Genomic DNA, 25,807 nt, shown 5'->3' with positions numbered 1-25,807 from the left:
AGCTAGAGGAAGAATCCCATCAGCATTGAGCATGCTCAAACCATTCAAGGCTTTATACACCTCTATCAGATCACCTCGCTGGTGCCTAGTCTCCAGACACTGTAATTTGCAAAACTTAAGCCTTTCTTCGTAAGAGCACCCCTTTGTTCCATTCACTAATCTTGTTGCCCTTCTCTGTACTCGTTCCAGCAGCTCTACATCCTTCTTGAAATGAGGCCTCCATACCTGTATACAGTACTCTAGGTGTGGCCTGACCATCGCCTTATACAATGGAATAATCACGTCCTTATCCCTGCAGGAAAAATTTCTGTATATCATTGACAATACTCCATGAGCTACTCTTGCAGCCAGTCTGCACTGCTCAGAGAACTTCATATCTGCCTGCACAACCACCCCCAAGTCCCTTTCATTCTCTACCACTGTCAGTGTAGTACCACAGAGTTGATACGTTGCTCTGGGGTTGCTGTTTCCCATGTGTAGTACTTTACATTTGTCAATGTTAAACTTCATTTGCCACCTCGAAGCCCATCTGCTCAACCTTTCCAGATCCTGTTGCAGCAGCATAGTGTCAGTAGTGTCCTTGACAACCCTGCCAACCTTTGTATCGTCTGCAAACTTGGACATTAAGTCCGATATACCATCATCAATATCATTTATAAATACAGAAAACAATAATGGACCCAACACTGAGCCCTGAGGGACTCCACTAATAACATCAGTCCACGATGAGCAGTGTCCATTGATTACCACTCTCTGTCTTCTCCCCCTCAACCACCCCTTTATCCATAGCAGCAATTTGCCTCCAATGTCACACTGCTCCAATTTGTGTAGCAGTCTTCCATGTGCAACAGTATCAAAAGCCTTTCTAAGATCCAAGTATATAATATCAAAGTTATTCCCTGCATCCAGTTCTTTTGTGACTGCATCATAGTATCCAATCAAGTTGGTCAGGCAAGACTTCCCCTTAACAAAACCATGCTGTGTCTGAGCTATAACTGAAGTCTTGTCTAAATGATCCTGCAGTGCTTCTTTAACCAGTGCCTCCATTACCTTTCCTGGAACAGAAGTTAGGCTCACAGGTCTATAATTACTTGTGTCAGCCTTTGATCCTCCTTTGTGAATTGGGGTCACATTTGCACATTTCCAGTCTATGGGTACCTCCCCAGAGTCCAAGGAAGCTCTCATAATTATGGCTAAGGGTTTGCTTACTTCCTTTGCTGCCTCCTTTAATATAACTGGATAGATCCCATCCACCCCGGGTGCCTTTCTTGTGATTATCTTCAACAGTTTCTCCTCCACTTTGCTCCCAGTTATTTCAAGATTCTGTAGCTTACTGCTAGAGTTGAATACACCTCTGGCATTCCCCTCGCTGAATAACTCCTCATGTGTGAATGTCGATGCAAAATATTCATTTAGTTTGTTAGCTACCTGAGCAGGATCATCAACACTTGACCCATCAATATCAAGAGGACCAATCTGATTCATCCCCTTCCTTCTAGAGTTTACATAAGTAAAGAACTCTTTGCTGTTTTTCTTTGCATCCCTTGCCAAGGATTTCTCGTAATCTGCCTTCTCCTGCCTAACCTCCTTTGCAACTTGGTTGCATATCAACTTGTATCTATCATAGGCTTCTGTGTCATGTGTTAATTTGTATGTATCCCATGCATTTTTCTTTTCTGCCATATGCCTCATTAGTTCATCTGACATCCATTTTGGCCTAAACCTTGAACAATATTTCTTAGTTGGTATGTCAAGCCTAGTAGTTTATAACATAGATGAAGCAGGACATTTGTGGAAACGAATGCCTAAAAGAAGTTTCATATTGAAAGAAGCAAAAAACATGCCAGGTTTCAAAGTGGCGAAGGATTGGGTGACTTTATTGTTGGGTGGTAAACACTGCGGGGGATTTAAAATTAATACCCCTTTTAGTTTATTTAGAAGAGGGCCAAAGTTCAACCCAAAATCGACACATTTTTCATGATTAAATTCATCAATTAAAATCAATTTAGATCAATTAAATTCATGATTTTAAATGGAATTTTAAGTTTAATTTTGATACGTAAGTAGTTACCACATAATTATATATGTATGTAATGCAGAATATTTCATATGTACAAATATTTGAATATTAAATATTTTGACCGACATTTGTGCATCTTTTCACTACCGTTTATTATTGATTAGGAAATATCCTCTGGCACCGACTGCAACTTACAAATACATATGTTCCCTTATGGGAATGCGAAGTTCGTTTAGCGCGGATTCACTTAGCGCTCGTTTTTTCCGGAACGAATTATCAGCGTTAAGCAGGGGTCACCTGTAGAGTTGGCTGTGGGGGGAGTGTCTGTTCCGGGTGTTTATCACACTCAGCTTCAACTACATCACCAGAATGTAGCCATTGTAGACTGAGAACTGCCAAACCTTCCCAATTCCTCTGAATAAAGGGTGATATTTCTCCTACATGATTTTTTCTCTCTCTCTCTGGTAGATGGGCCTGTTTGCTGATGCTGCTGTCTGTTTCATTATCATGATTTTTTTTAGATACTTTGTAGTATAAGAAAAATTTAGGTTATTAGTATTTAGGTTATTAGAGAGAGAGATCCTATGGCAATTAATATGCAATTGCCCTTATGAATAATACTGAAGAATAATAATAAATAAAAATATCAATGTTGAGAAGAAAGTAAGGTAAAGGGAAATGATACACACTTTGTCAGAGGATCACGACTATGCGAGTCACTGGACCCATAATGTTTTCATACATTCTGTCAATGCAAGCAAATCAAAATAGAAGAGTAGGTTTAGAAAACTTATGAATTTAGAATATGCAATAGCAACATTGATATTCCTGACAAAATGAAATATATTAATAGATATAATACTTTGAATGTATTCTGCAAATTGAATTACTAATTATGAATTACATTTGATATAGTAAAGGGCATGACTATAATATTTCTATGGGGATTTTTTTTTTTTTTTAAGTTAGCTTAAAGAAAAATTAAGAAATTTTGGATAAGAGGTTTACATCTATCCAATGGAGTCAGTGATTTGATGAACCAGTATATTAGCATTAGTGGGAAGTAATGTAAGAAGCGGAATAACTTCTGGCCCTTCACAAGACCTTACAACATACATAAATTCCACATATTTTAAAGGATTACAAATCCATTAGTTCGTATATTACTAAAAAGTCACCAATCTCATAAGAATTAAGAAGTACTACATATTTCACCCCTCCCTGGAAGAATGTCATCAGCAGTGAGCTTGCCATTTCATTCAAAGCCTGAAACACTTCAATCAGATCACTTTGGAAGTAACTAGTCTCCAGATGCTGCAATTTGCAGAACTGAAGCCTATCTTGGACAGACCACCCTCTCATTCCCTTCACCAATCTCAATGCCCTTCTCTGCACCTATTCCAGAAAATGCTCATCCTTCCTGAAATGATACCTGCACACCTGAATGCAGTACTCAAGATGTGGCCTAATCTTTCCGATTTCTTAATTTTGCCTCCTTAACTTCGATTAACTATTTATTACACATTGTACCTTCAGATCTAATAAATTATTTATATTCTAATAACAAGCCCATGTTTATTACTTTAAACTATATTTAATTTCAAATTTTTGAAATTAAAAGGTACTAGATTAGATATTTAGCATGAGATGCTTCTGGTATATGAATTTTATGTAATTCCTTACTTTTGAGTTATATGGCTTTCCTGTTTTTTTTTTTTTACAATCATTGTTTCAATTCTCACATGCTGTATCTGTTTTCTACTTTTACACCCTTCCACCTTATGATGATTTCTTCAACTTGTATATTGGATATCTACTTTAATCCTTTACGCTCATAAATATATGACGTTTTTTGGCCTAGTGGATCATTAATTCCATATATTTTTATCCATATCTTTTCTACTTATTATTTTATATATATGTATAAATGGTTTATGCTATTAATCATTGTTAAAATTAAATGGGTTTGTGGCTCCTTTTGCATTTTAGCTATTATTACTTACTTGGTTTTAATAAACTGTCAATTATATCAGGCACATTGAGAAACCTATTTAAAAGTAATTATCAATCATTGCTTAAAAACAGTTTCCTAATAATCTTCTGCTTTTGATATTGGTCACCATACCTCGGTATTGGCAGAAATTAGCCTCACACACCTTTTCAACTGCAGGCAATGCCTCCAATACTATATATCTCCACTGCAATTTAAAGCTAGCCCAATTAGTTGTTTTCCCTTTATCTTTCAGTTATATGATTAATATTCCAACTTGCTGGCTTTCCCTGGATGCTTCTGGTTTATACACTGTTGGTTTCATCAGAATTAATTTATAATTACATCATGCATATGACAATGACATCATTAAAATCCCAAGAATGAGGTTTAATCGTGCCGTATCATCTCTTTTTCAATTACTTCCAACCGCATTTCTGTCTTTACACTGGCTTACTTTCGCATTACTTATTTAACTGATCTAAATTCTAATGTCTTCCAATTCAGATCATATTTTTAACAACTTGATTTATAATATACATGTACTACTCTTAAATCAATATGCAGTGTCCCATTCTACTAAAGCTTATTCATTATTCATATTAATGTTTCACTCATTAAATAGTTAATAGCAATGGTTGGAAAATAGAATAAGTGTTTTACTATGAATGAATTCAATGAGCAGAAACCGTACCAAAGGCTAGGTGAGAAGTATTAAATTCCATTAGCTTTGAACTGAAAGGATAATGACAATGCTGACAACAAACTAATGTGACAGTTGAAATTTTTCTGGATATGGTAGGGCCATGCTTCTTAATGTTTCATTAATTAACATAATGATAAAAAAAGTAGTTCATTACATTATTTAGATAAATGGAGAATTACACAACATACCATTCCTTAATACCATAATTTTTTTTTAGTGAAATAATGAAAAGAGGGAAAACAATAATACAGTTTTTATTCTTTTTCTTTTCTACCCTATTCAATAGAGTTTCCACTGAAACACATCACCTTGCTATTTGCTTTCACTACTTTTTTCTCTGGCTTTCACAACCCTTTAAAATTTTCTTCTGCAATGCAAATTTTGATAATAGCTTTATCCAAAAGTTTCTGATACACGCTTAAATTTTTCTTTCTTTCTTTCTATGCATATATCATCTTAATTTCAAGAATCAGAATTTTGTTCTTTTATCATCGTTTCTGTATATCCTCTTTAATGCTTTTCTTGATTTTGAGTGGTTTTCCTTGGCTAAAACTAAGGTGAGAATATTTTCAGAGAAGTTGAGAAAACATTAATTCAGTACTAATTCAGTACATTGTCATCATGCATATGACAATGACATCACTTTTGAGTTATGAAGTGGAATCTGCTAAGATGTGTTACAACTGATGGTGGTAAAAATATAGATCAGGAAAAGACTTAGTTGGACAAATTTGCGAAGCTTGGAAAAATGCAAGATGTTTAAAGCCTATGGATAATCAATGCATTATTCATTAGTAAGTACTTTGCAGAAAATATTTGCAACTATCATGTGTCATTGAGCCAAGTGTCAATGGTAAACTTCATTCGCCCTTGTGGATCTAACCATCGTCAGTTCTGCAAATTTTTGTGAGAAACAGAAGCTGAATATCCTGACTTACCCTACCATGCAGCAGTTCGATGGCATAGCAGTGGTCAACTTTTATGATTTTTTGAGCTCAGGGCCAAGATTGAAATTTTTCTGAATGAGAACTGCCCTCAACAACTATTATCAAACACTGAATGACTTTGGAAATTAGCATCTGCTGCAGACTTGATTACGTATCAGCACTTATATGCAGAACAGCATTTATAAGCAAAACTTATACTGCAGTAAAGTCATTTCAATGAAAACTAAAGTTTTTTTGAATCACAAGTAATGTTAAGCTGCTTTACACAGTTTTCGCTTTGTCAAAAGTTAAAACAAGGAGCAAGATCTCCATTCCCATACAAATTTGCAGAGAACATATTTTGCAAGCTCAAACTACAGCTCAAGCAGTGTTTTTTGAACTTTGATGCAAGGGCAAAAGAAATTAGCATATTTAAAAATCCATTTAACTATTCAATTGAGCAGCTTCCACCTAACCTTCAATTGGAAGTGATTAATTTGCAATGTAATGACATGCAGAAAGGCAAATATCAAGAAAAGAATCTAATAGAATTCTATAAATGCTTTCCAAGTGATGAATATGCTCAACTAAAATCATATACTCGTGGAATTGATAGCAGTATTTGGCACTATTTTTGTCTGAAATACATAAAATCTCGTTACTGATTTGCCTTAACAGATGAAAATTTGCAATTGATTTTGATTATAGGGAATACTATCTCTGAACCTGAATTAGGCAAAAAAAAATAATAATAATAATCATTAGTAGACATATATTCCAAAAAATTGTACTCTGTGATTATAATTATATATTGAATTCTGTCAATAAAAAATTTATGGAAATTTGCCTTCTCTCTTAAGTAATTATATAATATCCTCGATCTTGCCTCTTGGCCAGCAAAGCTTAAAATATTTACTATCTGGGCCTTTACAGAAAAGTTTACTGACCCCTTGCATAGACCAATAAAATCAGATGAGGGAATTAGGAGAAAAAAAAAATGCAGATAATATAGTGCTATCATTTTTTGTGATCTAATAAACTGAAATTGTGATTCTAAACAACAGTTTTACTCACTGCAATGCACAAAGGCTTCGAAGTTCTGACTGAAAAAAGAGACTGATTCAATTAACCAATGATTCCTATAAGTGAACCCATTCTACTAAATTTTATTAAATGTTTTCTGCAGTTAAAAAAACTATGATAAAGTAAAATCAAAAATTCTGCATGGGATCCTTTAAAACTCTTGTGTACCCCCTGGGACATACCATACTTTGGAAAACACTGAATTATAAGAAATGCTGAGAATAATATATATATGAAACTATACAGTATAAAAATGAAAACAATAATAATTAAAAAACATGCATCTTTTAAGACACTGTAACATGTTCTTGCCATAGAAGTGAAGTTTAGTATCATTACTTTAGTCCAATGGCTGCACCAGAACCCCCAAACGAATCCCAATGTCAAAAATGGTTTTATAATTTGTTCCAAAATAAGTAAAAACAAATGTGAATTCTGAAGCAGACTTTACCTGAAGTAGAGGTGCCTTTCGTCTTGATGCTACTGATGCTTTCTCGTACAGGTCAATTAATAAAACCAAGGGGGCTAACCACCTGCAAAAAAAAATACATGTAGATATATATAGAATCCAAATATTATACAGTTTAAATTGTAAAAAATATATATAATTATTAAGTGTTACATACAGTAGGAATTAATTCATTATATTTTACTAAGATTTCTCTTCGACATCTGAGAATTATTGGTTTTGTTTTGTTTCATCCCAAACTTGGCTATTATTGGACAAATCTTAGGTGGCGCAGTATACGCGGCAGTTATAAACGTATAAACGTCTTGTGCGTTAACCGCAGGCGTTTAGTTTTCCCGCCTTGGGCCACGGTAATGTATGTTAGGTAGATTCTTTGACGGGACTATACTGGTTCTACGGTATTACCTCCTTTGTTTAACGCTTTACATAAAGTTCGCCACTACGTGATATTTTGACGTTAGATTTATAGTAAATTATCTTAGGAATTAGCCATTCCGTTTTTTCCGTTCCTTTTCGCATTCTATTGATATATTTTACCGGCTCTTACTACTTAACCAGGATCCCTACTATTAGGGTCGGGAAGTTACACTCCCGGTTTTATCCGATGTATTATCGATAAATTGCTTTTCCTTTTCTTTTTCACTTTTATCTATCCTCTTGCCTTATTTTTTCATACCTCACGAACTATTAGAGTAATTCGAGGGGGAGTGAGGTACTATTGCTTTAACTACACTGCTTTCCGTTCGCCTTTAGTTAGCTAAATTAGCCATTTTCAGCAAATATTAATAATTTCTCAGTTGTGCTTATAATGTAGCAGCGATCGGTCGGGCTAAATATCATCCAGCCTGTATTCTTACAAATTATGGTTAGACATACTCGTTTTTGGACGGCTAGATTTATACTGATTTATAGTCTTTACTATAACCTAATTTTAAATTAGATGAATTATCCATTATTATGGAATTTTGGTTTTGGCATACAGGCAGATGATAACAGAAACCGATGGCTCAGTCTAACATGGGTTGGTTATTTTGTAAGGGTTTAGCCCTCGACAAAGTCTCTTGCAAAATGGGTTTCCCATGTAAGGCTTATTATGTTAACTAACTTAATATTTTATATTTTTCCATATATTTTTTCATGTATACTGGATGTACGGTTGGCCTGGGCTACATCGATTTTCAAACTATGCAGGTACTTACATTACACTATAATTTATTCAATTTGGGTATATATGTGTGTGTGTGTGTGTGTGTGTGTGTGTGTGTGTGTGTGTGTGTGTGTGTGTGTGTGTGTGTGTGTGTGTGTGTGTGTGTGCACACGCGTACATGCACTTATAATAATAAATTCAAAACTCCTCTAACCAAGGCAGAAAGGCATTTTCTGATTAAGATGATATTTTCAAAATGGCACTATCAAGTGTTGCTTTGTGGCATCACTCAATGGTCTTAAATGGTTAAGTAGAAGCTTGGTTAACATTAGCTGTTGATCACTGATTCACAGGTAACAATAGAAAGATTTTTCACGAGCAGCACCTACACTCCAGCATTCACAGCGAGTCCCGCTCATGCAAATTTCCAGAACTCCTTGCATTCTACCAGTGGATAACCAGTGATTTATTCATTTCATTGGGAGGAGGGGAAGCAAGGATCAAATATTGACTTATAGTTGAGGCAGTGTTAACCAGGAATAGCATCATCAATTTTCAAATGGATTACCATGAACAGAGGATAAACAATTCTCATGTGATAATTCCATTGTGACAACAGTTTGCCATCAATGTTTGGGCTGATATCATTAGCCCATCTGACCGAACTTCATTTAGTGCCATACAAATTCCAGAAATATCTACACATTTTTTTTGGAAAATTATCAGCCTGCATCACTTGAAGCCCCAAGTGTTGTCTTATGGCATCACTCAATCCCCAAGGATGCTTATGTCCTTTGTACAAGCATCAAATTTTCTCACAGTATGGCATAAACATGCTGTGAGAACAGCATGGCATCGCAATGGCCATGTGAGATAACTTCAGGTTAAATGCATACCACAGTGAAGGCAGCTGATGTCAGTGTAGCAAGAATGGTTCACTGGCCTCAATACCAGTAAACACTACCAGTAAGAGAAGTGTGGCTGGCCTCTGTATTAATACAGATGGCATAATGACAAAATGGATATGGCCAATAAAGAGCACTCTCAAGATCATACTCATATACTTGAGCACTGCAGCAAAGTTTGGAATGGACCAGTGCCAGTATATATGAAAGAGAGAAATCTGTCAGTACACCAAGGTGTGGAAGACAGAGCCTAAAGGATGTTAATGTCCTTTGTACTTTGTTGTTGGAGGTTTTATGGTGCAATGGCAGCTAAACGAGCCAAACGATGGTATGTGAGATTTAAGCATTATATTCTGTCATAGCATTTTATTCTTTTTAGGAAAGTGAAAACTCATCAATATCAGATCTGTTGTCTAATATTTGTTGCAAAGTAAGTGTGATTTGGGCTGCATGGCTTAATAAGCTGTACTTCATTATAGAGAGGGCAGTCTTTTTTTTTTTCTTTTTTTTGTTGTTAGTGCATAGGCTTCTGTGGCCATAATGCACCTCCCAAAGTTTTTGCATTTACTGTGATCCAAGCCCAAAGTGGGATTCGTACCTACAACATTTGGGTTGCCAGGAAGGCACTTTACCCACCCGGCTAGCCTGGTCAGTGAGAAGGCAGTAAACTATGATGTGCTGGACTGTGGTTTGAGCATGGTAGTTCGGACAAAAAGCGGGTCTGGGGAAGAAAGAAGATAAAAGTGAGTAAGGTGTGTATGTCCCATTTGTAATCTTGCAAGTGTGACTTCTTCCTTTCGGTTTGAGGGGAAACTAGATGGCCATCTAGAAAGGAATTTTGAAAGAGTCATCAATTGGTTGCACAGTAGATTTGGCTACATGGTCAGCATTTTCAATGCCAGGTATGCCAACGTGGCTAGCAAGCCAACAAAATTTTACTACTTTCGTGTTCTTAGCTAGATGATCAAGCCAATTTTGAATATTACCCAAGTAGGTAGCCGTGATGCTTTCTTGGTTGCTATAAAGCGAGAAGGGCACTGAGAGAGTCAGTAGAAATAATACTATTGGTAAACTGGCACAATTTTATAGTTTCTAGGGCCATTGTATGGCATGTAGTTCAGCAGTAAAGATACTGCATTCTAAAAGTAACTGACTAGAGGTTATGGATGATGGAAGAACAACAGCAGCACCGACATGGTCAGTTTTGGAGCCGTCTGTGTATATCCTGATATAAGAATCATATTTCTCAAATAGAGATTTATGAAGCTGATTTACATTCTGTGGAGAGTTTTCCCCCATTCTTGAAGGGACAGATTACAGGTATCCTTTGTATTAGTCTGGGGCATGATTTTTGTTTAAATACTATTTAATTGATTAACATTGGAATTTAATAAATGGGGCTTCCCCAGCATTTCAGTACTATCATTCATGAATTCTTCACTTGTCAGTCTGGCTTCTATGCTCAAGAAAATTTAATCCTGCTGATTTCTATAAGTGTTGGCTTTGCAGATCATGTCCTTGTTTTAAAAACAAACTTGCAAAAAAACCAAAAAAAAAAAAAAAAAAACCCTTTGTAATGCCACCTTTTTTGTGTGTGTGTGTGTGTGTGTGTGTGTGTGAGAGAGAGAGAGAGAGAGAGAGAGAGAGAGAGAGAGAGAGAGAGAGAGAGAGAGAGAGAGAGAGAGAGGAGAGAGAGAGAGAGAGAGAGAGAGAGAGACAGAGAGAGAAAGAGAGAGAGAGAGAGAGAGAGAAAGAGAGAGAGACCCTCTCAAACTCATTTAAATAGTGAAGCATGTAATTAATGCTAATGTAATTATATACTTGGATCTTAGAAAGGCTTTTGATACTGTTGCACATGGAAGACTGCTGCACAAATTGGAGCAGTGTGGCATTGGAGGCAAGTTGCTGCTATGGATAAAGGGGTGGTTGAGGGGGAGAAGACAGAGAGTGGTAATCAATGGACACTGCTCATCGTGGACTAATGTTATTAGTGGAGACCCTCAGGGTTCAGTATTGGGGCCTTTATTGTTTTCTGTATTTATAAATGATATTGATGATGGTATATCAGGCTTAATGTCCAAGTTTGCAGACGATACGAAGGTTGGCAGGGTTGTCAAGGACACTACTGACACTATGCTGCTGCAACAGGATTTGGAAAGGTTGAGCAGATGGGCTTCGAGGTGGCAAATGAAGTTTAACATTGACAAATGTAAAGTACTACATATGGGAAACAGCAACCCCAGAGCAACGTATCAACTCTGTGGTACTACACTGACAGTGGTAGAGAATGAAAGGGACCTGGGGGTGGTGGTGCAGGCAGATATGAAGTTCTCTGAGCAGTGCAGACGAGCTGCAAGAGTAGCTCATGGTGTATTGTCAATGATATATAGGAATTTTTCTAGCAGGGATAAGGAGGTGATTATTCCCTTGTATAAGGCAATGGTCAGGCCACACCTAGAGTACTGTATACAGGCCTGGAGGCCTCATTTCAGGAAGGATGTAGAGCTGCTGGAACGAGTACAGAGAAGGGCAACTAGATTGGTGAATGGGACAAAGGGGTTCTCTTACGAAGAAAGGCTTAAGTTTTGCAAATTACAGTGTCTGGAAACTAGGCACCAGCGGGGTGATCTGATAGAGGTGTACAAAGCCTTGAATGGTTTGAGCATGCTCAATGCTGATGGGATTCTTCCTCTAGCTCAGAAAAATCACCTGAGAAGGCATAAATTCAAATTGAGGAAAGACAGATGTAGGATAGATGTGCGGAAATTTGCCTTTAGCCAGCGGGTGGTTGGTGGGTGGAACAGACTTCCATCCCTTGTCGTGGAAGTTGATAGCCTAAATAAGTTTAAGGCTCAGCTGGACAGGTATTTCGAACGAACAGAGGGGTGAAGTGGAAGTGGTTATTTTTATTTATTTATGTTACTTTTTTTTTTTTTTTTTTTTTGGCTGATGCTGCATAAGCTTGCTTTCTTGCATCAAATGCCTCTACTAATGCTAATGCTACTGAAATCAGTGGTGCTCCCACAAACATTACAGATCCTCTTGCATACATCAGGACATATCTGTCTGTGGCATAATAAGTGTTTAAATAGGTTTGGAAAATTATGTGAATACATTAATCTGATTTTTTCTAATTTCATAATGATACAAAATAAAGAATAATGTTTACAAGATGTGTTACTATTCTGGCTAACTTACAGAAAGAAGCAGACTAATCTATTTTGCGATGTCTCAGTGTAATTAGAGTTATATGCATGATAATTTGCACATACAGACACAAAATTAAAGACCCCTCCCTTTTAAAAAAATAAAATAAAAGTAGAATGTCTACATTATGATGTAACTTTGACCATTATCAAATTAAAGAATTATCAATTTCAAAGTAGCTTACTTGGGAGTTGATACATCTTTGGCTAAAGTCATACAATGTTGTGCAGCATCCAGCAATCGAACCAGAGCATCTATAAGTCCATGTTCTTCTACTAATGTGGCACATGGCATTCTCATTTCCTTTAAAGAAAGCATTATTATTTATTACTCTGAACTGTTGCAAAACAAGTAAATGTTTCAAAACAATGAGCACAGTAAAGTTCGTTCATAAAGATTTACTAATGAAAATCAAAAACCTGCAATACTGAATGTTGGTGATCAAAACATTGACACATTTAAGAGTTTCCGAAAAAATTCAATTTGTCATTAATTGTTGCAAATATGATGCAATGTCATGCTCAGATTCTTGGAAAACACTATTTAACTCGTATGTTCGATTATTCTTTATTGATGATTCCTGAAGGCATACATCAATGTTCGAAATGATGTGAACATGTCAATCAATTTTGCTACAATGTAATGCCACCTTCAAGTTCCTGAAGGCATACATCAATGTTTGCAATGATGTGAACATGTCAATCAATTTTGCTATAATGTAACTGAAGTCCATGAGTGTAGCAGACTTCCTACAGAAAAACTTCTGTTTCAAGTAACTCATTCAAGGCACATGAATTGAAGTCTGGACAGGATACGTTAGGGCCAAAAAAAAAATGGTGTAAAGAATGTAACGCGACATTAAGTATATGCTGTCTGGAATATCTTGTATAAACAACTGGGTACAGACGGGGAACAGTGCCGGAAGCGAGTTTTTCAGTTGTGGCAAAGTCACTCAGAAGCACAAACAAGAAAGCAAGCACTGCTGTGAGTTAAGAGTTTCATCAAAGAAGGGTCCAATCAAACCATGAATTGACAGGGCTACCCATATGGTCACTTCCTCTGTGGCTACTTTTCCCATGAAGCTGGAAAGGAAGTTCTGTTGTCAACACCATATACTGCTTGTTCACATTCCATTCAAATGAAAATAAGCTTTGTTTGAGAATCTCTAATATTCTTTTGTCTAGCTTTCACAACTTCTCTCTTCCTGTTCAAGGGTATGCCTCTTACTTTCATCCCTCACTAGCACTACTCTTTCCCCACCAAAACCAAAAGTTCTCCCACTGTCTACCCTCTCCTACCAACAGCACTCTACACCCACAGATACTCTCTATGGATGCCAGTAAGAGCCACTAGTAGTAAAAACAGGCAAAACAATGGATGGAGAGAAAATAGAAGTAGAGGAGAGATGGGAAAGGCATAAAAAGATTGTTTGGGAGTAGCAGAAAGTAAATTAGGTGTACTAGATCAGAAAAGGATAAGGAAACCATGGATCACAGAAGAAATGATAGACAAAATGGAGAAGAGAAGAAAACGGAAGCACCAAAGTTCAGAAGAGACAAGGATTAAATATGGAAGTTTGAATAATGAACTGAAAGGGCAACAGATGAAACAAAGAGAAAAATGGTCGGAAGAACAGTGCAAAAAACTAGATGACATGGCAAGAGGAGAAAGAAGTGACCTAATGTACAAAAAAGACAAGAACTTAATGAACAGGAAGAATAAACTAGTGGAAAGATAAAAGACAAGAATGGAAAAATTCCATATGACAAAGAACATGTAAGGAGAAAATGGAAGGAATATACAGAAAAGCTATATGATAAAATGAATAAACCTAAGGTCTGGCCTGTGACAGCAGACTACATACATGAGGGGGGATAAGTTCAAGTTGAAGGATGGCTGTAGTACTGATGTGCTGAAAGATAAACAGGAGACCTTAGGGCCAAAACTAATAAGAGAAGAATTTGGCCAGTGGTCTCGTCAAAAAGAGGGAAAGCAGCTGGACTGGATGATATACCATCAGAAAATATAAAAGGATTTGGAGAAGAAGCAAAGAAATAATTGTTCGGGATTTGCGGGAAAAATTATGAATTTCGAAGCTGGCCCAGAGACTTTCTAAAATCCATATTCATCCCATTAGAAAAGAGGAATGCAAAAAATTGTACCGACTATAGGACAATCAGTTTAATTTCTCACTCCTCAACAATTTTACTAAAAATTCTCTGAGAATCAGCAAAAGCAAAGGATTGTAGGTAGGTAGGTATTTCGATTTTAGAAGCATTAGCAACTAAGGCCATATTGCTCCGCGATATGCGGTGGTCATTCCCTGACCTTTCCGCATCCTCTGTATTTGGTGGTGACGAGCTCGAATCCCAGTCTAATCAAGAAGCGTGTGCTACGCACTGCTGCTCCTTCCCACCTGGCTACGGAGGCACCACGAGGGATTGTGAATTCATAGAAGATCAGTTTGGGTTCAGAATAGGCGGAGGAACCAGAAACGTTGTTATTTGGTTTTTAGGAGCATTAACAACTAAGACTATATTGCACCGGGGATATGCAGTGGTCATTCCTTGATCTTTCCACACCCTCTGTATTTGGTGGTCATGGGCTCGAACCCCAGTCAGTCAAGAAACATGTGCTACACTGCTGTTCCTGCCCACCTGGCTATGAGGGCACCTACCAGAAACTTAATAGGAATATTAAGAACACTAGCAGAAAGAAGAATGGAAATAGAAAAAGATCTAGCAATCTGTGTTGGTGATCTTGAAAAGGCTTTTGACAGAGTGAATTTGGTTAAGCTTAAGGAAGTACTAGGAAAGATAAACCTAGATAAAAGAGATCTTAAACTAATTTAGAAACAGTACATGGTACAGAGACAGCTGTGGTTTGAATCGATGGAGACGAATCAGAAGAAATAGACACTGGTAGGGGTGTAAGGCAAAGGCTGTTCTATGTCTCTCCCCTTCATTTAATTTATATGCAGAAGCACTGATGAAATAGTACAGAGAAGAGCAGAATGGAGGTGTAAAGGTACGAGGGGAGAATATAAAGACAATAAGATTTGCAGACAATCCAATGATGTCTGTAATTAGTAGTAGTAGCAGCAGCAGCACCATGTGATGCAAGAAAGCAAGTGTATGAGCTTATGCAGCATCAGCCAAAAAAAAAAAAAAAAATCCACACCATTCCCTCCAAATGCCTGTCCAGTTCCTCCTTAAATTTATTTAACCTATCAGCTTCCGCAATGACAGATGGAAGTGTTCCAGCAATTAACCACCCGGTGGCTAAAGGCAAATTTTGGCACATCTATCTTTTCTTAATTTGAATTTATGGTCCCTTGGGTTCGTAATCTGAACAAGTGGAAGGATCCCATCAGCGTGCTCAATCCATTCAAGGCCTTATACACCTCGATCAGATCACCGCGCAGGTGCCTAGTCTCCGGTCACTGCAATTTGCAGAATTTCAGTCTCTCTTGGTAAGAGGATGACTTCATTCCCCTCACCAATCTTGTTGCCCTTCTCTGTAAACGCTCAAGCAAATTTACGTCCTTCCTAAAATGAGGTCTCCAGACCTGTATGTAGTACTCAAGGCGTGGCCTGACCATTACCTTATACAGAGGGACAATCACCTCCTTTTCCCTGTTAGAAAAATTCCTATATATCATTGACAAAACCCCATGATCTGCCCTGGCAGCCTGTGTGCATTGCTTGGAACACTTCATATCTGACTGCATAATTACTCCCTCCCAGGTCTTTTTCATTCTCTGCCACCTTAAGTGTAGTACCACACAGTTGGTACGTTTCTCTGGGGTTACTTCTACCCATATGCAGTACTTTGCATTTGTCAAGGTTAAACTTCAGTTGCCACTTCTTAGCCCATCTACCCAAATTATCTAGATCCTGTTGCAGTAGCACACTGCCATTACTGTTATTAAAAACCCTGCCAACCTTTGTATCATCTGCAAACTTCGACACTAAGCCTGATATACCTTCATCAATATCATTGATAAATATACAATACAGTGGACCCAACGCCGAACCCTGTGGGACTCCAATAATAACATTAGCCACGAAGGGCAGCACCCATTAATTACCACCCTCTGTCCTCTCCCACTCAACCATACTTTTATCCATTGTAGCAACCTACCCTTAATACCATTCTGCTCCAATTTGTACAATAATCTTCCATGCGCAACAGTGTCAAAAGCTTTCCTGAAATCCAAATATATGATATCAAAGTTATTTTTTGCATCCAGTTCCTTTGTAACCACATCATAATATCCTATCAAATTTGTCAGACAAGACTTTCCCTTAACAAACCAATGCTGTGTCTGAATTATTGCTGCAGTCTTGTCTAGATGATCATGCAATGCATCTTGAACTAGTAACTAATGGATTAGGTATACAGGATCGAATGCGACAAAGAAGATAACCTGCTTTTATGGAAGAAGGTAGGTTTGGGGTATTAAAAGTGAGTATAATATTCCTTGTAGGTGCGAGTGCATTGTCTTTTTTAATCATGATTCGTTTTACTGAAATTACATTTTGGTCCTGAAGTGCTTGACTTATCTTCTCCTCCGAGACAATCAATAGGTCCCAGCTGGATATAACACCTTTAGATGTGTTTCTCCATGGGGAGAAGCATTTACTGAAATTCCAGCAAAATTTGTAACTTTCTGTAGATGCTCCAAATGTTTCCTGCTGATTGTTTCTATAGTAGGTCCCCTGACTGTTTTAGGAGATCCTACAAGACTTTCAAGGTATTTCTGGAAAAGAAATAGAGACAATTTGGTGAGAGGCTGATCTGTAAGAGAGTGCATTATGAGAAATGCAGGAAAATCTGTCTGAGGAGTTGGCCTTAAACCTCTTGGGTTGAGACATGTCATGTTCATATTCTATGTCTGGCCGAGAGCTTGTCAGCTCTAGAGGAGAAGACATTGTGTTCCATAATTGCTCCTTTTGGCCCTTGGCAGATTAATTGTTCTGCCTAGGTTCCCTGCCCCGCTACGAAGTGCCTGGTGTGACAAAGTGAAAAGTAGTAGGTGTTAGTAATAAATATATAAGAAATAAAGAAAGGTGCCTTTCCTTTCTTGCTATGTAAAGTACTTTTTTAACAAGAGCTGTTATTAAATAAATAATTTTATTTATTTATTTAAAATTTATTTTTTTTATTTAAAAATAATAAGGACAGGAACGTAGAAGAATTATGAATCCCCTTTTTAGAAAATCGCACTTTAAGCACAGAGAAATTACTCGGTCACAATCGCTTGGCACATGGGGCCGAGGCATTTAGTAATAGAAACAAACTATTAAGAAGAAATTTCAAGAAGGAATTAAGAAAGCAAATGGTGAAAACATTAATATGGACTGTTGTACTATATGGCTCAGAGACATGGACACTGGGAAGAGAGGAGATTAGATGGCTAGCATTTTAGATGTGGGTATGGAGAAGAATGGAAATGGTGAGTTATAAGGGAGTTTTGAGGAAAGTAGGTTAAGAGAGAAAGTTATTAAAAGAACTTATAATAAGACAAAAGAACATTATAGGACATGTACTGAGAAAAGAAAGCATATTGAGGAAAGTGATTGAAGGGAAGATGTGTGTCTGTTGGGAGAAGAACTGGAATTGTGGATTTGATGGGAGCAGGAAATTACATAGGACTTAGGAAAGGACAAGGTAGAGAAGCATGGCATCAGTGAAGCCCTGATGCCTGCCCAAGGGAAGGTAACCTGCCCAACTAGAAGATAATCTTCTAAGGGAGCATATTTTTTAAATACAATTGAAGTATTCAATAAACAGAAAGCCAAGATATTCCAAGTTTATGCAGTTGTTTTTCATGAAGAAACACTGCCCATGCAGGCTTCTTTTTGTTTCTTTACTGAGTTCTTCTCTTAAAACTTATGGGATAAACAATGCATTGTTTTTCTTACAGATGCACAATAAACTTCAAACAAATTTTAAAATCATCTTTGACTGGCAGTTATACTTTGGTTCGGTGACAAAAACCAGAACTTCAGTCTTCTTTGTGATTACGGGAGAAAGCTTTGATGCTATGTGCTGCAGTCAGAAACAAAATGGTGTTTTGTTTATTGACTGCAGCACAGAGAATTCAAAAGAATGTAAAGTTCTGTAACTTATTGCTTTCACTATCTAATCTACCATGAAATACTAAGATTAACACTGACTTTAAATAGAATTCAACTATTAGTTCAGATTTATTTGATGATAAAAATGTATCAACATTCTGTGCACCATTGGATCACTACTCAGAGATGGCTTTGAAAATAAAACTATGAGGATATTAAAAGAAAATATCCTCAAAATAATCCAGCTCCTACATCAATTCTATAACGGTGCACAATACATCAAGTGATTCTGTCCATATTAAAACATTAAAACCACAGAGACTAACAAATTTTGGTTAACATAAAGTAAATATAGTTTGAGAAGGTGCTAAGTGGTTGTTTTCCATTAAGGTTATTATTATATTAATAACCACTCTTATACCATGTGAAAGCGGAACCTTTCCAAGGTTCTGCTTAAGCAACTAGTTAATGCTTTCAGCAATAATTACTCATGACTTTGGATTCTTTTCAGCTTTGGAAAATCCAAAACAACCTCCTGGTATCAGGAATATGAAAATCCATCTTAAAGAAATATTTGATTTTACAAGTTTAATAAGTTGTCACTGCTGTTGGCAGATGTTTTATCATATCATAGTAGATATTACAAAGCCCTTCTAAGTAGTGTAGCCAGTGAAAGTGCGAACTTTACTTGTAACTTTGTGAATGGCTGGTTATAAGGTTCAACACCTTGAAGGAAAATCTAATCTCCAAGTTTTTTTTTTTTCTCTATCTTTCACAGCAAGAATTTCTGGTGGATAGGAAGTTCTTACAAAGATCTACATAAAGTTATCTCCCAAGACATAAGCAATTGGAGTACACATGACTATTGAGCCATTATGCTTTAGGATTGATAGAGGGGTATAAAGAGTATTTTCCTCTCATCTTTCAGATTTCTGTACAACTGTGGGGTTTGAATGCCCAAGATTTAATATTGGAGTATCTTTGGAAACTGCCATGTGCCTTATTCTGAACTTTTCCTGGCAAGGGTGAAATCAGATATTCACCAGTGCTTTGGATAGAAGGGAAATCCAGCAGCTGCTTCACGAACAGTATGTGTTTCCACTTTCATACGAAAGCCTGTAATGAGAACAGGTGTGAAAAAAAAAAAAAAAAAAAAGCAGGCTGAATTACATATTCCATGTTAAGAACAGGAGTAGGAGCAAGGATACCATCAACTGAATGCCTTACTCTTGCTCAGACAACACACACGTAAGGGAGCATGCCATCAAAAGTCATTGGTATTAACTGCGGAAAGAAACACCTTGGATTGTTTTCTTGACTGTTGTGAACTCAAAAGATCATGCCTAGGGATCACAAACTACTCTTTTAGTATTAGTAACAGCCATATGGTGTAAGGAAACCTAAGGCTTATGCTGCACCAGCCAAAAAAAGTTAAAATAGTATATAAATTAATTAATTAATCAAATAAAAGGAAATAAACACATAGGTTGTGTATTTCTTCCTGTAGGTAATTTTATTCAGCTGACCGAATTTCCCCAAACTTTAAGCATCTACCACCCATGTTGGTAACTTATTCCAGTAATTTATAACTCATTGGCTAAAATAAAACTTCATGCAATCCAGTCTAAACATCTCCCGGGTAACTTTAATTTATGGATCCTGGTATTAGAATCATTTATAGCAATGAAAATTTCATCCTCATTCATTTTACTATTGTCTTTCAGAGCCTTAAACATCTCAATCAAGTCTCCTCTAAGGTGCTTAGTTTCCAAGCTCTGCAACCCACATATTCGAAGTCTTTCCTCATTTGGCCACCCTTCTGCTGATTTCATAAGGCGAATTACCCATCTTTGGATCCTTTCAAGAAGCATGTCTTTCTTTAGATGTGGTTTCAATACTTGAACACAGTATTCCAAGTGCAGTTTAACAATAGCCTTATATAATGGAATTATGAAATCCTTATCTCTACTAGAAAATGTTTGATAAATCATCAATAGGACAAAGAGGGTCTTCCTTGCAACCTGTCTACAATGCTGGGAGAAACTTCACATATGACCCTATTGTAAACCAAGTCCCTTTCCTCCAATAACAGCTTTATTTCAACTCCACCAAGTGTATAAGTTATTTTGGGGTTACTGTTCCCCAGATGTAATTCCTTACACTTTGCTCGATTAAAGCATAGCTGCCATTTTTTTCTGACCATTCCTGAAATCTATCTAGGTCACTCTGAAGAAGCTGTGCTTGGCAGTGAACATTAACTACTCTACCAATCTTTACATCATCTGCAAACTTAGACATCACGCCCTCTATCCTTTCATCGATGTCATCTATGAAAATCAAAAACGACAGCAGTCCTAATACCGATCCTTGGGGGAACCCCACTTCTTACATTAATCCAATTTGAAGAATAACCATTTATCACAACCCTCTGGCTCCTTCCCTAAAGCCATGATTTCTGCTGAGAACAGATCTTTCCTTCAGATATTTCAAGAATAACCCATTCAGAAATCATGCATAGGTGTGAGTTTATTCTCTTATGAGTTATTAATAATGATGGTGGCTCAGAGGGGCTATTCTGAGTGCATGCTAAATTTGATTTCTGAAGACGATTCAAGAATGAAGCCATTTAACTGGTTAGTTTTTTTTTCTTTTTTTTTTTTTTTTTTTTTATGGGAACCCCAAACACGAGAGGTATTAGAACCTATAGTACTTAGTACCGTGCTTGGGTTTGAAGTTAAGAAGACGAAAGAAGATATTTGTTGACATTGGACTTGAACTTCTGTAGATTGTAATTTTCAGGAAATATGTATGAAGGAAGGTTGTTCCAGAAAACAGCAGTTGAATGAATAAATGAGGAAGATGAAAAGTTGGTTCTGTGGGTTTGAAGCTGGACAGTAAATGGATGTTGGCTAGTGGCGGCACGTGTTCGGACTGTTTTGAAAGAGAGCAGGAATTATAGAAGCCAATTCAGAAGAACAGTGCCCATGGAAGTATCTGTAGAAGAGGCATGCAGCAGAAAGAGTGTGTCTATGAGAAAGCGAGTGGAGAGACTCTCTTAGAGATGAATCATTAATTAACCTAACTGCCCTCTTCTGAATGGAATCAAGAAGTCTGAGAGAGGTTTTGGGGGCACCACCCCAGATGTGGGAACAATATTACATGGCAGGGCGTATTTGCGATTTATACAGAGTGAGCAGCTGTTTGGAAGAAAAGTAACATCTAGAGCAAAAGAGAAAACCAAGTTTTTTAGATGCAGAGGAAGCAATATTTGTAATGTGCTTGTGCCAAGAGAGATTAGAAGTCGGGATAATCCCCAAAAGAGATATATCATTTTGCCTAGAAATCGGAGTGTCACTAAAGATAAGCATAGGAGCAGAAGAATCCTTTTTGCGAGATATAAGACAAGACTGAGTTTTAGAAGGGTTGAACTCAACTAAGTTGTCTTTGCCCCACTGAAGAATTACCTGAAGATCGGCATTTAAGGAATTGGTAGCAGATTTTCGAGAAGTTGAAGCTGATTGAGCAGGACAAGGTTTCTCAAATTGGAAAGTTGAATGCAATGTGCTATCATCGGCAAAACTATGGATAGGAGAGGAAAACTATGGATAGGAAAACTATAGTGGGGGAAAGAACTGAACCTAGGGGGGACACCGGCATTAGTGGAGAAGTTAGAAGACAGAGAGCCATCTACCATCACCCTCAGTGAGCGAAAAGAGAGAAAACTGGAAACCAATTACTAAAAACAGTTGGCAAACCATAATATGGAAGCTTGTTTAGAAGACCTTTATGCCAAACACAATCAAAAGCCTTTGAGATGTCAAGAGCAACTACTTGTGTTTCACCGAACCTTTCCATTGAATTAGTCCATAAATGGGTAACATAAGCCAGAATATCACCAGTGGATCGACACTGACGGAATCCATACTGGCGATCATTGATCAGACGAAAGGTTTCTAGGTAGTTCAAGAGTTGGCGTTTAATTGATTTCTCCATTACTTTAGAAAGAGTAGAAGTAATTGCAATGGGACGATAATTGGATGGGAGGGATTTGTCACCCTTTTTAGGAACTGGCTGGATATGAGCAAATTTCCAAGCAGAAGGAAAAACACCTTTGGAATAAGAAAGTGAAAAAAAGCGGCAAAGAATAGGAGTAAGTTCAGGAGCACAGGTTTTGAGAACAATTGGAAAAATACCATCAGGACCAGGAGCTTTCTCAGCATCAAGATTCATCAAAATCCTTCTGATATCCTTTTGACGGAAGACCACAGGAGGCACTGAATGGAGCATGTTGGGAATGGTGGGAGGTGTTTTACCAAGATCATTAATACATGAGCTGGAAGAAAAATGGGATGTTAGCAGGTCAGCTTTATCCTTGGCTGAAGTAGCAACAGAACCATCTGGTTTGGACAGAGGTGGGAGCAAAGATGGGCAAAAGTTGCGGCCAATAGCTTTGGCAAGAGAACAGAATGCTCGGCTACCATAAGGGCAAGAAGCAAGTTTTCTACTCTTAGCATGTTCAAACTCTAGTTTGGACTGATTAATAACTGCTTTACAATTGTTGCGAGCTTTGGCGTAGGCAGAAAATGAAACTGAAGAATTAGAAACAAGCCAATTACGATATGCAACATTCTTCCCTTGGAGAGCCTTAGCACATTTATTGGAAAACCAAGGTTTAGATAAAGGACGAGATAAAATGGAGTGTGGGATAAGGGATTCCATTAATGCAAGAATAATTTCACTGACACGATCTGAGCAAACGTTGACATCAGAAGTTTTGAAACAGTAATCCGACCAAGGAAAAGAAGAAAGAGTTCTCACAGGTCATCCCATTTTGCATTCTTGTAATGCCAAACAAGACGTGGTTGGGAATAGCCATGAGATAAAGGTTCCATTGGAGAAGATACAATCACCAAGTTGTGATCTGAAGTGCCTAAAGTACCTCTCACTTCGACCGTGTACTTAGAAGGGTTGTTTGTGAGAAAAAGATCAAGCGTATTGGCTGTATGATTAGGATTGTCCGGTATTCTTGTAGGTAAATGAACAATCTGTGCTAAGTCATTAGTAATTGCAAAAGCCTCAGCATCTCGACCTGCTGGGTCAGTGTGACTAGAAAACGGAAGCCAGATGGAGTTGTGAACATTAAAATCACCAAGGAAAATTACTTCACTGTTAGGAAAGTTGGACTGGAGAAAGTCAAGTTGCAAAGACAGGAAGTCAAAGAGCTCCAAGTGATTAGTGGAGTTGGGAGAACAGTAGAGACAACAGATGAATTTGACACAATGAGGTAGAGAGATTTTAAGCCAGAGAAGATCAAAGAGAGGAGATTCCATATTGCCAAGTCTCTGACAGGGAATATCAGAACGGACATATGCACAAGTACCACCTTTGAGGCGAAAGGAATCATAAAGCGAATAATTTGGGCATCTGAGATGAGCAGTAGATGAATCAACTGATAACTGAGATTCTGTCAGAAAACGTACATGGGGTTTGGCAGACTGCAAGTAGAAATGGACATCGTTGAGATTAGAATTGAGACCACGTATATTTGTGAAATGAATTAGGAAGTCCTCGGGAGGTTTAGATCTTTTCGCAGATAAGCTGGTTCTATTAGTTTTAACAATTCATGGTGTATTCAATATTAAGAAAAAGTGGATGGGACATGCTGTAGGAAGTAATGAAATTTTTGGATCTAGGCACACACGGTAAGAATATACCCAGATCCTTGACATAACGTGGCCTCGACAATGCTCCCCGCATACACACTACTCAGACTCCCTCCAGTCACTATTTGGCAGAGTAGAGGTAGCAAGATTATACACTAGCTGATCCGGAAGCTACCTAGAGAGTTACCAATAGGTTCGGTCCGGTGTACTAACTAGCGGCCGGCCTGCGAACACTGTTTTAGAGCTGTACCCTCGAAATGTAAGGAATATTGGATCTCGCCACGATGTTCATCATAACCTCAAAAGTCATCAATCATACTGCATGATGGAAGAGATAGGGAAGGGTTGACCGGAACTTAGCTCTAGAGACTAAACATGGGTTCCACCACTTCAAGCCTCCAATAAGGAAAGGGGTGGTATTTCACCGGTTGATGAGAGTCATCTACTACCTAGTACTGCCTGGTAACATAGAGGGGCGGTGTTCCTCCATGTGGTGTGGGCGCCACACCTCGACCCCTGCTTACGTTGGTTCACACCTGGGTGATCACCCACCATGTACTTGTGCGTGGAGGTTATACTCAGGATTACTAACAGTCCCACCATCGTGAAGGTGCAAGCAGAGGATTTGGCTGTCACAGACCGTCCAGACTTCGCCAAAATTGGGTCCACTTGACTTGAGTGTCACCCAAATATCAGTTCCATCAGCGTTTTAGACTCCCAGGTAGCAAGTACAGCTTGTCTGGCATATCTGTGAGAATGTCTGTGACAACCTCAAGGACTAGTGCAGCCCAACAATTTCGAACCTTATCTATATAGGGGTTGCATTTTCCCTAAGAACTTCTCACCCTCCACAATAAGGTGTTCGAGCTGATCTATCTTCATTCTCTGTCTCTTTAAGTTATATTAATATTTAACTTGCAGGGGTAAATTATTAAGGATACTAGCTGAAAATTACTGACCATGCTTTCATGTACCTGGTGACTAATATATTTTGTGTAGTGGGCCTAAAGGTAGAGAGGTAGTTCCATGTCAAGGGAGTTTTGTCAACCTACTAAACGAAATTACAGGTAATAAACAGAAAGCTACACCAAATGCAAGACACATAATATCCTGTGGGATAAGGCTTTCTTCTAAGACTTTCAGAAGAATGAAATAAATCTTAAAGAGAAGCGAGAAAAACTAATAAACTAACTCACCTCAAACAGAAGAGTGAATAAGTGTATCCTAACGGCAGTTCTGTTTGCCTCCGGCAGAGATGACAACTGAGCAGCCCACTCCTGAACAGTTCTTGAGTCAGCAGTTGTCATTGGAGCTACTGCTTTTAACAGGGCTGTCACATTAATAACAATCTATAAACAGAACAATAACGAGGAGAGACAATAACAATCATCAATTGATTAACAATTTTAAAATAAGTAAACAGATTAAATATTATATTGCTAATATAGTGTAATATAAAAAAAAAATGTGTCTTCAAACAGTTTGGATATAATGAAGGTTGTGGCACACTGTGTACAGAAGTCAAATGAAGTAAATTACAAAGCATGGCCAAAAAATCCACTATAACTCAGTCAATACTCAAACTTTAATAACATTAAACAGATTTCT

The 25,807-nt window shown here is 37.6% G+C and overlaps 1 protein-coding gene across 6 annotated transcripts in view; it reads right to left on the bottom strand.

Moving 5' to 3' along the window:
• Positions 1–25,807, bottom strand: part of HUWE1 (HECT, UBA and WWE domain containing E3 ubiquitin protein ligase 1) — a 1,105,343-nt gene that overhangs the window by 591,789 nt on the left and 487,747 nt on the right. For all 6 annotated transcript variants that reach the window (XM_090389849.1, XM_090389845.1, XM_090389850.1 and 3 more), the window contains 3 exons: positions 25,396–25,548; positions 12,638–12,756; positions 7,177–7,258 (listed from right to left, as the gene is read on the bottom strand). In XM_090389849.1, the coding sequence (XP_090245975.1) occupies positions 7,177–7,258; positions 12,638–12,756; positions 25,396–25,548 (354 nt within the window). The remainder of the gene's footprint in view (positions 1–7,176; positions 7,259–12,637; positions 12,757–25,395; positions 25,549–25,807) is intronic.

This window comes from Mastigoproctus giganteus, chromosome 2, assembly GCF_048544385.1.
Source record: "Mastigoproctus giganteus isolate SK-2022 chromosome 2, ASM4854438v1, whole genome shotgun sequence".
NCBI classification, from domain to species: domain Eukaryota; kingdom Metazoa; phylum Arthropoda; class Arachnida; order Uropygi; family Thelyphonidae; genus Mastigoproctus; species Mastigoproctus giganteus.
Note: the sequence above shows the minus strand (reverse complement) of the source record. Positions and strands in the feature narration are given on the sequence as shown.